Raw genomic sequence first — 12995 nt, forward strand, 5'->3', positions numbered from 1 at the left:
CGAGCAGACGAATAAAAATGAGCTAAAATTCCCATATCTCCCCTTTGATTAGCACTCACTCACTTCCATACCTCAATTTATGAATCCCTCATTTTGTGAACGACTTTGAAGGAAATGCTCCCTCTTAACAAATCGAGGCTCGACTATAATTACACTTGAGAATCGTTAATCCAAGAGCCTACATATATTTCAACTTGTACCAATCACACGCAGAAAGTGAGCATCCCTCATGCTCAACAAGGCCACTTGGTGGTTAATTTCTGCCTCTGGAGTAGAGACAATTAATTTCTGCATTGCTAGAGTGGAACTGCCTTCCTCGTGCCATTACTGCCATTACAGGTGCCAAGCCATTTAAGAAATGTTATCAAATAACTCAGGGAAAAGGTGCTGATGCCAGGAATCCAACCTGGACCTGCCTGTTTTCCAGTCAGAAATGTTACCGATACATGGAAATATTTATGACACCATTTCTCCGCATAGTCATTTTTCAATCTCCTAACCAATCCCCTCCGTATTGCCCTTTCAAGGCCGTAAGGGTAAATAAAAGGTCGCACAACACTACAACCGTCTGCTTGCTTTCAAGGGGGCTATCAACTTTGTTTGCGGGACGCGTCAGTGCCACGTGACTATTGTTTTTCTTTTTCCTTAAAGTGGCCATAAACTTATGTGTCCATGGTTCCCATTGCACTATCTGTCTTCAGAGCTGAGTTTTTGGTGCAGAGACACACGAATATCTCGAGAGTGAGACCACTGATGCCCTCACATTAGAGAGAATATCGCATCTGTCGATTCTGAAACTACAGTGTCATTTTACTCCTCGTTTCTCACCGCTGTTTCTGTGCAATTTGATGCAATGCATGGAAAGAGCATTCCAGAATTCCCTCTCTGCATCACTTGGACAAGGCCAATCACACAGTGATAGAGAGGTATCTGACCGCTGGGTGGGAGTGATAGCATCTGTAGATCGCGGAGAAGTCTGAGATCGGCTCGTGGAATGCTGTTTCTCGTTGGCATCACACGTGTTTGTACAGACAGCAGCGTAACGCAGTGTTACACAGAAAATGGTCACGTCAGCACTCACAAGCGAAAGTCCATGCGTTTACCGAGGTCTTTTCACTTACTATACTGTGTACAAGTAGACTGTGAAACCATGTCCAACATTACCATATTGGTCTCATGCACACCTTTCCGGATGTTGGAACAACCTGGTGACAAGGAACAGCAGCGGAGTAACAACAGTGGTGCCTTTCTCTCTTTTCACAGTAGCTGGCTTGCACGGTGTAATACCACTTTCTTAACGGATTGTATCACACAGAACGGGCAGTTCTGACACTGCACTGGAATTTTATCTGAGCGTACTGCGGGCCCATAAAAGGTTTCATTTCCTAAAGCAAAGTGCAAAGGTTACACCGGATGCATCCCACAAAATCACCAAAGACATTTTACTGACTAGACCAATAAGTGGGCAAAGCAGCTATTTGCGTGTCACTCTGAGTTCATTTCTCTGCCAAGTTGAGAGAGGTCTTTGTTAGGCTCAGTCATTTCCCCCTGTCAAGTTCGGATGACTGTTGGCACTCCGTTTCTTACGTTTTAAAGGTCATCTCCTGTAGACAGCACGAGCAAAACATGATTTTGTGTTTGATCATTTCTCGCACGCTTATGCTGGAAGCAAATGTTGCTTTTACCAGCGATACAGCTCCTATCAATTCAATTTCTTTACTTAATAACCACAGTCCGTTGAAGAAAGATATTTCCCACTGTTGCATTGTTCGTTATGAGAACAGAATAGCGAAGAAGAGAAGAGAATAGCATGCTTTCTTAGTAAGTGATGACTTTTGAGGGGGGAAGCATCTGGTGAGCATTGTTACAGCACAAATCGACTGCACCTCATACTGCATTACTTTGTTAATTGAATTGTGCCTACCTGAGGGTTCCCAGTGCTGCACCCCATGTTTTGTGACAGCCAATTCCAGGATTACAACTTCTCTGTAACAGTGTGCCAGGCAGCAACAGGATCTAAGCGTTATTATCGTGAGTTGTGCCATCATGAACAGGGACAGCACTGCATATTTTAAACTCTGCATCATTATTTCCGATAAGCCCGCATTTCCAATCACCACCTGATCCCAACAGCATCATGACTGGATCATCTGACTGGATGGCTGTCCAGGTGGCTCTGCCGCAGTTGCAGCCCAGCGCAGACTAAGCGAGTGACAAAAACACTATGCTTAGCTAACTGTAGAGTGTGCAGGCCAATTCCTCAGGCAAAACATGCCTTTCACACTCGTAATAAAATTAATGAGGCGTGTTTCTCTTAGCATAACCTTGTGAATGCAATCAAAAACGCAAACTTTTGCTACAGTTACACGTATCACACTGTAATAGTTACAAAGCGGTGATCAGCTTGTTGTTCAGCCAGCGATTACTAATTTAGACTCATTTTAGAATGGGTTTAAGAACGGATTCGACCCCCGGAGGCCTCATGTTTTCTCTATGGGATTTTTCCCACCTAATACTGAACAGGTTTGGACAAAAATGGCCTCGTTCAATAGGTTTCCGAATTTCAAACGATTTGTATTGAATACATTGGAACATTTCTGTTGCAGAAGCAACCTTATGAAAGCTGCAAAAAGTTTGTAATTTAGGTCTCTCATTTTTCTAAGTCTGTAGACTGTAGCACACGTGCGAAATGTAGTCAACAGCATTTTTGCTGAATTCTTTCTAGAATATTTTGGTGCCAGTGTCATGTCTGTCCATCCCTCCAGTTGTTCACAATGCTGACAAAAACTGAACATGTGTATGCCTCTGGGAACTGCACTGTTCTGCATTGTGCACTGAATTGCACTGTTGCCATCGTACAGCAGTGCCACATTGTCGGTCACAAGAGTACTAAGTACCGTTCTATAGAATGCAGTTACTGTTGTGGCACCCTATCCCAGTAGGGGATTCCCCTGTAGAGGAAATTTGAAATTGAGGTTGTGAAACCTGTCCGGCAACGTTCGCGATGAGTTGGTTGCAGCGAAACAATGGGAAGGCCTTGACAACAGGGAGAATAGGAGGCACAGACCATATATGCTGTGCAAGTGCATCTCTGCGCATGAGAGGAGGCAGTCAGAGGGAAGAGGGAGGGCGCTGCCGTAGCCAATGGGACTTCCCGAGTGGAGTAACCGGGAGAGGAGAACGCCCGGTTACTTGCAGAGCGTATAAACTTGAAAACATGTTAAAAGAGTGGTAGAGTAGGGAAACGTAAGGAACAGTGAGACGAAAAAGTTTGTGGGTTTTGTATATTCTTGTACAGGAAAGAAAACTTTGTATTGGAAACTCTGGCTGGACCAAATCTTGTTTTATACCAGTCATATAATCGCTATTTTTAAGAGATTCTCCAACAAATTGCAAAAATGTATACAGCTAGCTCTTGCTACTGTGTATAGAGTTCATTCTCCATTAACACAGGGAGAAAAAGAAAAGGCAACTACATCTCCCAATTTCAACAAATCTGGGGAACCAATGACAACACTCACCATCATGTGTTCCACCATCATGTGCTTCATCAGCTATCCACAACTACGCACCTGTATATTTGGCCATGCAGGCGCCTCCGGGACCATTTTTTCTGCCCACACAACTAGGGATCATTTTCCCCGGGAACATCTGTTCCGGGACAAATTTTTCCGGAACCCCTCACAAGCGCGTATCCGCGAAAATGCTCTACGACATGAAAGCTGTAACATGCCCGAAAATACTAGGGGAGCCTGCCTCCTCATTCTTACTTCAAATGAACAGGGGTCTCTACTGTCTACAGGGGCCTACTGTCAGTTCAGAGTAAGGAAATTAGCACAATTTAGAGGGGGAGAGATGTTTATTATCGGCGAACGAGACGAAACAAAAACAAACACAGAATGGTCATCCCTACAAAAGGCCTGCACCATTTAGCTTCGATTTGGTAGCCACTGGATGTAATTATAACACAGGGGTTCGAAGAATATATTTATTAGATGAGACACAAACAAACAAAACAAAAACACTGCAAATGCGAGTTAAATGGGGTCTAGGACATCTCGGTGTAAGACACTTCGATGCAGGACATCTCAGTCTAAGAAATTGCGGCCCACAGACATTTTGATGCACGGGCACATTTCGGCGCACCGATTTGTTGGTGCGTTGGCATATCGATAGATGTTTTCTATACATACGGGCGTCTGTTGACACCGGGTGTAGGACAAAATGCTCCCTGGTTGTGTGTGCGAAAGAAAAAAAAGATCTCGCAGGCACCTGTGGGCCCAAAAATACAAGCACATTGTTGCGCATGGCTCATGGAACACATCACAACCGATCGAGTGGCCTTATCATTTGCTCTCCCATGTGAGACAGCTTTTCTTAACTAAGTTGATGTCGAAAAGTCCAACAGCGAATTATGGAGTGCCAGGAGAATGACGGCAAAATAGATAATTTAAAAATGAATCTTTGAAAAAAATTGATGTAAAAATTCATTTTTTACAAGAATATTAGCTTCTTGCCCCTCTTGCACTCCGTAGAAGATACTTTTGTTTGTGTCTCTTTCACAAGTTTTACATCAATCAAGCCATCCGACCCTCTTTCATTGCACCAGCACACTACGTCTCCGCCCGGACTGATCACACATGCAAAGTTGAGCATATCCATTGTCGTTCATCCCAGTTTCTCAATTCCTTCTTTCCACGTGCTATTGACGTTTGGAATGACCTTCCCCAATCCATTGCCACCATCTCTGATGTTTCTGCATTTCGCAGACAGTTGTGTTCCTTTTTTGAATTATAAAGTGTGTCTCATTTACTCGTATTATTTTGTTTGTGTGTTACTGAACATATGTAACCTCTTGTACTAGTTATATTAATATATTCATTATGTGATAGTGCTTGTTGTATTATTAATTCACAGCCCCCTCATGTAACGCCCCTCGCGGGCATTTGAGGTATTCGCATAAATAAAATAAAATAAATAAGCTCTTTCTCTATCCACAGTTCTAAAATCAGCCCCAATACACAGAAGGATTGTGCAAAAAATGCGACAGACAAGCCAATTGACAAGCGCATGAAAACATATTTACAAGCAAGAATACATATTTATAAGCAGGGTTGCGGAATGGGGCCACCAATTCCATTCCAATTCCATTCCGAAGAATGGAGATTTGTGATAATTCCATTCCTTTCAATTCCTCGGAATGAAAAGGTATGGCCAGTTCCCACTCCTGGAATGGGCTTGGCAACCCCATTCCATTCCGTTAATTCCATCAATAAAAGAAAAAGGACCAGTAACCGTACTGACTAGCCCGGCAGCCACCAGGGCGCCCAGACCATTCCAATTCCATTCCTGCAAAAAACTGCCTGCTTCCATTCCAATTCCATTCCGGGCTCTGATAAATCTGGAATAATTCCAACTCCGCAACCCTGTTTTAAAGGCATAAAAGGCATTTAGAATATTGATTCCAAATTCTTGTCCCGAGCTCAAAGTTGTGGAACTACCTTTAACAGTTGTAACTTTTCTAATGTACTTTTCAGTTCTTGGCAGCTTCTGCATTTTGATAGGACAATCTTCCAAGTTTTCTGCCTTTCTTTTTCAGCCTATGGAGTGAGGTATGCAGCCTCACACACAAACATGTCGTTAGATTATGTCCAAGATCAATATTTCATAAAGTGCTCGTAAGTCACGGCACCAAAAAATGTCCCAAATGTCTGCCACGTTTGTGGACCCAAATGTCAGTGCACCAGAATGACCATCCAGCAATTTAGAGCGGTAAAAATCTATTAGCCGTGACATTTCTTTTTACCAATCTTTCTTCGTTACTTCTCATTTTTACCTTGGCTCATTCATCGTCTCGAAATAAAGTTGTTGTTGCGCGTTGTATGACTTACTGCCGGCCAGTAGAGCATAGGTGGCTCATACGTTAAAATAGAACAGTTTCAGTTCCAGATTGTTGAGCAAATATCCAGTGAGCAATTCTCCGCTCCTTAAAATGAGCACCAAGAAGCAAGCTACTCATCAGATGCACTCAGAATTTGCAAATTCAGCTTTTAATTCATTTCCTGCGCGGAATAAACTGATGGAAATATTTGTGCCGCTACACCCCCATAAAGCCCGTGTCCGTCAACAAAGAAATACCAGAACCCACAACCGGCGAATGACATCGCTTTTGTGTTCCTCATTGAATGGTGCGCAATTTTAATGTCCACTGACATATTAAAACCTCCTCTCCTCAGGGGCAAACCCGAGGAGAAAATAATGTATGTGGGGACAAGTGTGACGATCGTGAAAGTTCTTGCAGGTCATGGCGTCTATCTAAGCAGCGCTCTTGAATGGTTTCCAAAGTATGAGCATTCCAAAATACTTCCCATCTCGTGACACCGCCTCATTGGTCATGACAGCCTACATGTAATCGTATTGTGAGCGCCCAACTCAACTTTTTTTCCATCCACATTTTGCGGTGTGCGCAAGCATGTGTGTATTGTCGCACCCAGGATGAGTGGAGGGGGGGGGGCGAGTTTTCGTATCGAGCCCCCCCCCATCTTGCAAAATTCCCATATCGGCGCCCCCTCCTGGGTACAAGGCTAACCGGAAGTCGCGGGTACGCTAGTAATAAATTGCGCTGTAATTTGCAAATTCCTTAGTGAGGTGAGGTCAGTACATATTACACGCAGTTGTTCGAGACTGTGCTCACTTCCGTCTAAGCCTCGTTCCCAGTGCTAAATCGGAGTGTGTCCAATGTGGGATATCTGTCTTACTCCCTATCTTGGAGGTCTGGCTACGCCACTGATTGTATATACACATCTGTATTGACGGATGTTTAATGTAAAAAAAAGGTTGCGTTCTGATGCTTACCCGTGCTTGCGGTGTCCGTGATTACTTGCTCCTGTCTCTCATTGCATTAAAAGAAAATGACAGACACGTTTTCGTGTTCACGTGCATTGTGAAATTTATGCGCAGCTTAGCACACTACCAGATGACACACACTGCTGTTACAGAGGTGTTTCACACCTCGTAACATATAGCCTTTTCCCCCTTCAAGTGTACGGCGCAGATCGGCTGGCGTACGATGCCCTCGATCGTAATTTGGGCTACTTCAATGAAGCTCATTCAATGTTACAGCTGGCACGCCTAGCTCACGATACAGTTATCCCGCACGAGGAACCAGCCGCCCTGACGCCGTTAGCACTACTCAAGCCGCTAGCTTTCGGCAACACTTTCAAGAAGTCGAGCACAAAAATCACCGTAAATGTTTGATCAGCTTCGGGAATGTATATCTCCTGCCTCCACGCCGCACATACAGAACGGTAATTTTGACAAAAACGAAGCCCGTTGGACAGCGCCCTCCGAGAGAATGCGGGAGGAATACGAACTCTTCAAATCACCGGCAGGAGGGAGTGAGTATTCGCCAGGCCGTACCAAGCGAAGTAGAGAGCGATCGAGGGGCTGTGCCCAGACTTGTGCGTAACGCGTTACTAGTAATTGCGTTACTTGTAATCAATTACTTTTTTGAGTAATTTTTCGAGTAATCAGTTACTTTTCTGAGTAATCGATTACTCAGTAATTGATTACTTTCCCGGCAGAGACTAACTCATCTTTTAGATGTTCTGCCCCAAGTCAAGATCTTCGTGCCGTCAGCCTTTGTTCTGGAATTTCAGAGTCTCTCTCCCCTTATCTGTTCCTACACCAGTGTGGTGGTACCTTTGTGGTAGCTTTGGAGGTTTAGTGAGTCATGGGGAAGTTCCACGCATGATCTTCCACAATCGGGTCAACGTCTTCCCGGGCGATAACTACAGTAGACGTACATATTTTGGGGTTATTTCAGCTGTTCCACTGTTGAACTTTCCTTTTTTCTTCTTCTTCTTTTTTTTTTTTTGCTGAGGCACACAAAGCCGGGTATAATTTGCGTGAATGCAGAGTAACGACCGGAGTAACGCGTTACTTTTCTACTCGTTACTCAATTACATTTGAAGTACTGTAATTGGTAACGGTAATCAATTACTTTTTCCGTACAAGTAACGGTAATCAATTACTTTTTTCGAGTAACGGGCACAAGTCTGGCTGTGCCCCAGCACAGTCGCGGAGAATGGCAACAAAACTTGTCTAATTGATCGTTACTTCGTAAGGAACAGTACCCTTAAAATCAATCTGAGGGAACAATATTTATTGCGATGGTTTCATCTTGCTGCTGGAACACAAGTGCCAAATGCTTTGTTTGAAACTAACCAGCATAGAATATCCCGACCAGGGATTTGCCCAGGATTTTCTACTCAGGGTGGTGACCCACACATCAACTGGCTACTACCATAGATATTCGTGCAAATGTATTTCTATCACCATTTCTGTCAACAATCCGATTTCCCTGTTCCTGATGTGACGGGTCTCACAGCTACGTCGCAGTGTTCTAACACACAAACGTCCAAATATGAGAGCTACATTGAAGGATCAACGGATGACAGGTAAGAATTACAAATTCCACGTTGGATGCCTTGGGACTATTCTGTTGACAAGACCAGCAGCTCAAATGTTACCATGTTTTTGTTCACTAAACCGCGAACATAATGAGGTGGAGAACACAGCAGATGGTTACGTGATCCAGATGTAGAATAACAAGAGTGAGAATAACAACATCCTCGTTCCATGCTGATGCACATTTCGCAAGCATCCTCGTAAAGGCAAAGACACACGTTTGTATGCGACACGTGCAAATGCATTTTCTCTATAAAATGCGAAATTTTGCTTTCATTTCTTGAAAGGTAAATCCGTAGGAAAGAGACATTCTGTAATGCAGGAGTCGTGGAGGTAGTCTTATTCCAGTGCCTTTGGCAGAGCATTCAGGAAAGGGAAAGCATAATCCTCCTCGCCACAGAACCCCTGTACGTTCTCTGTTGACAGCGATAAATACACGCAGTAAAAATATCCGCTGTAAAGACCGAACCTTCATATCGGAGCCAAGGTCGTCATTTCTTCCGCACAGCGTACATGTGCCAAATGTCATTTTTAGGCCAAACGAATTTTGTAAACCTTCTAAACACATAGGTTCTCCGCATCCTAAATTTGCGCCCAAGTGGATCGACTCGAAAAATAAAACGGAAGCATTTTGTTTTTCATGTGGAACCACTTGGATTCAAAGTCCAGAAGTTATGCCAGAAAACACAAAGATAATGAAAAAATGGCTAGGAAGCAAGCGAGCTGGTGAAGATGATGCATAATGTAAAAACCCCGAGACAGACACAACACCAAGTCTCTCTTTGAGACTTGGTGTTGTGTCTGTCCCTTCGTGTTCCCTAGTCTCGGGGTTTTTACATTATGCAACAAAGATAAATTACGGCTTCGTTGCAAAACGAAAAGGCGCGTGTGAAAAATAATTCCCATTCGTTCATTGGCGTTGAATGACGACGACTGCTACCCAGCCATTATACCTAACACGTAGGTAATATTTGTAATTTCTATCTGTCGCGGGCAGAAAACGCAGGCGCTGTAAGTGAGAGGAACGTGGGCTGTAGAAGCAAGGCCAAAGCCCGGACAAGTCCATGTGACATAGGGAGGGTTGTGTTACGCATGTGGGTCGTCGGAGCCTTGGGGCGCTTGCTCACCGCCGCGGCCCCAATCCGGATGCCGTCGAGCCCCAGTCAAACCGGTTCCACACAGGGGAAGAAAACCCACCGACGACGACAGCGTAGCCGACGCGGGTTTTGCCGTTTCGTGACGGCCATTGTTCCCTGAGGCCAACGTGTCCTCCATACATCACGCGTATTGTGGTACCTTTTCGGACAATCGAGAATCATTTCACCGAGGATTACATTAAAGTGCTCAGAAATTCATAGCCCATTTTGTGATCCAGAGTTTTTCTACTCGAAAGTAGCTTGCTTTCACACGGACATTTTGTTCTCTTGCACGTAACGTGCGTACGTTTTTCTCTTTAAAAAAAAGAAAAGAAAAAAGAAACTAAAGCCGACATCGCCACCACGTGAAATGTAGGCGGTTCTGGTGTACCGAGATTATAAGCCGGCTTGCACAAGCAATGATGACCTCGGTGGCTATCCCTTTGGATCGTGCGTGTACCTCCTAGCCAAATGAGGCACACGGTACTCTTTAGTATGGGCTTGGTGCGACACCACAACTCCAAAAGTACAAGTGCCGGGCACATGGTTGCATTTTTTACTTTATCGAGAAAGGCCTCGAATGAAAATCGCCAACCCCCAGATGACGTGAAAACCACAAAAGATACCATCGCGACAAATGATGCATAACTCAGCTGTTGGATTCGCGGGGCGATGCAAACTACGCAACCTCCTCGAGATGCGATGCATGTCGGTTGAGCACGACAGGCCATCCTTAGGGGCTGTTACCTAAATGGCTGCCCTCAATGCAACTAACGTGGTCTTGAAACGTTGTTGAAAACTTGACAACACAGAGCAAGTTGTTAATAAGGTTCCACCGTAACAGGTGACTGAAGGTTATTTGAAGGAGCAAAAGTCGCTTTCCCCTAAAATGGCTCTTGTTTTACGAATCCACCTTTAAACCGGGAGCTAACTGGCAAAAACATGGTGAAATTCCTACGTAAAATGATGCCAATGTTGAGAAAACCACTTTTGTCACTCCCATTCAAATGTACTCGCCGTAAACGATATTTGTGAAAGTTGCCCGTATGTTCACCAAAATAGGAGAAGGAAATACCGGCGAGATCCACGTACAACAAGGAAGGATTCAAACTCATTTTACTCCTGTAAGCATCGGCAACGGAACACCGATATTGGCTGGAAGCTGTAAGTATGGGCAACCTGCGTAACGATTCTAAACGCAGGAAACGTCCATCTTCCATCCACAACTTAAAAACCCGAGACATCTTGTCTGCGACGATCAGAAGTACGGAACGAACGCTATATTCGACAAACGGTGGAACGAGGAAATATTTCCCCTCCTATAGAGCGGAATGCACCTGCTGGCACCTGTTGCTGGCTCACACTTAGCAGACAAAGCCTCTTCCTTCGCTACAGATCCGGTTTCCCAGACAAGCCTCCCTCCCCCCAAAGAGAACCGGAGTCCGGTATTTCTCGAGAGCCTTGACAACAGCTCGGGGTTGAGTCAGTCCGTCTCCCCTCCCTGCTGGCTGCGAACAACCACGTACTCAACTCTCGTCTAACTTGTCGGGGGAAAACATTGCTCCTTCTTGTTCCTAAGAATCGTGAAGTTGCTGTGACATTGCTACTGTTGTTGTGTAAACTAACAGGCAAAAATGGGAGAAGTCTAGCACTCGCAAGTGAATAAAATAAGTATTTAAAGAGATTGAAACATTTATTTTACTGAAAAACAAGCTTTCGGACGGAGTCCGTCCTTCATCATCCTCCGTCCGAAAGCTTGTTTTTCAGTAAAATAAATGTTTCAATCTCTTTAAATACTTATTTTGTTGTTCTGTAATAAATGTCATTGCAGGTTTTGAGTCTGTGTCCCCTGCGCTCTAACTCAGTTAGAACTTGCCTCTCTGTTCCACATATAAGTTTGCTTGCACCCCGCGAGTATATTACCATCTACATCTTATAAATTACGATAGCCCACGAACGAAATTTGCTTCGTGTAATGAACAGCCCAGTCATATTTTGAGTTATTCGGCGAACAACGTTCGGGGTAGTAATTAACCTCTATTTAAGGCAACTTCTTTCAAGCGTGTTTCAGGCCACCTGCTACAGAGGAGAGGTTAAACTACCCGCGGAAATGACATACCGTGTACCTGCACAACATCCAAAACAAATGGAAGACAACACCGCACTCCAACTGATATTCGTATCTGGCGTACTGATAACGCAGAAGGGACACACAGAACGGCATATTCCTGTGCCCGTATTCGTCCTCAACAACCGATTTTAAAGCGCACATTTTTAATACCTGTACCAAATGTTCAATGTATCGTATCTGATGAAAGACGGACTCCGCCCGAAAAGTTATTCTTTGGTAAAATAACTGCCTCATTCTCTTTAAATACTTGTATCTATGAAAAGGATAGCAAACAGCGCTATGCGGCTGCATTCAGAGCGGGTAATTTGTCCGCTTACTGGTTTCTCGTGGACGTAATACAAGGCGTCTGCAGCCTAATGAACTAACACGTGCATTTCGGCTGCAGCAACACGTGGTTGACACTGTATGTAAAAAAACACGGTCCTTACCTTCGTCTAGATAGCTGGCCTCTGTATCTGTTCCAGCATATTCCTCCGATCCCATGCTTTCGTCGACTTCGTTTTTAATTGCCAATAGGGCCCTCCCCCCGCCCCCGCTAAGCACAGTTGCTAGAGCGTCATGATACGTGGCGATCTTCTTGCTCCGCTTCCCGTACTTGTATTCCTTTCGCAGACGTTTCATCTTCTCTTTCACCTGGAGAGCGGTGCGCATGTATCCTAGAGAACGCATCTGCGCAGCCATGCTCTCGTACACCTTGTTGTTCCGTGAAGTGCCATCCAAGAGATCACGATCCGCTGCCCAAATCCGAATGAGTTCGTAAGTTTCTTGATCACTCCACGTCAGTCCAGCCATGCTTGCAAGTTTCCAGGGTTCAAAGAACTGGAGAGGAGGTCAGGGTCGTTCTGATGATAACGCCGCGCTGGGACCCCAGCCGACAACCCGTTGCCATGGCCGTTTCCTGGGCCGGCTGCCACCTGTATGAGGACGACCGAGAAATGCTGCTACGTCGTTAAAGAACGGGCGAGAAAGCAGCCGACCGACCCCGAGAGCAGCGAGGGGGGCGAGAGAAGTGGTTGGAACGCGGGCGGACTGTCACGTGAGGCGTCCGCCGCAAGGTGGTCGTGTGGCGCTGCTGTCGCCCAGGGTCGTCGCTCCGTGTTGGCTGGCTCGTTTCTAGGCCGACGTTTCGGGGCTGCTCGAAAGAGAACTTGTCGAAGCGGAAAGACTCGTCGTTTTGCTGGATGTTCAAATACTCAGACACTGGTACATCATGCAAAACGCTACCGCTGATATGGTGCAACTACACGTGCTCGAAGATG

The 12995-nt window shown here is 45.0% G+C and overlaps 1 protein-coding gene across 1 annotated transcript in view; it reads right to left on the reverse strand.

Annotated features, from left to right (window-relative positions):
- The window catches only part of LOC135368051 (uncharacterized), a 38832-nt gene extending 26070 nt beyond the window's left edge, over nt 1-12762 (reverse strand). The window contains exon 1 of the mRNA XM_064601130.1: nt 12165-12762. Within this exon, the coding sequence (XP_064457200.1) occupies nt 12165-12528 (364 nt within the window). The 5' untranslated portion in view covers nt 12529-12762. The remainder of the gene's footprint in view (nt 1-12164) is intronic.
- Nucleotides 12763-12995: the final 233 nt, after the last annotated feature.

Source organism: Ornithodoros turicata, chromosome 9 (genome assembly GCF_037126465.1).
Source record: "Ornithodoros turicata isolate Travis chromosome 9, ASM3712646v1, whole genome shotgun sequence".
Classification (NCBI taxonomy): Eukaryota; Metazoa; Arthropoda; class Arachnida; order Ixodida; family Argasidae; genus Ornithodoros; species Ornithodoros turicata.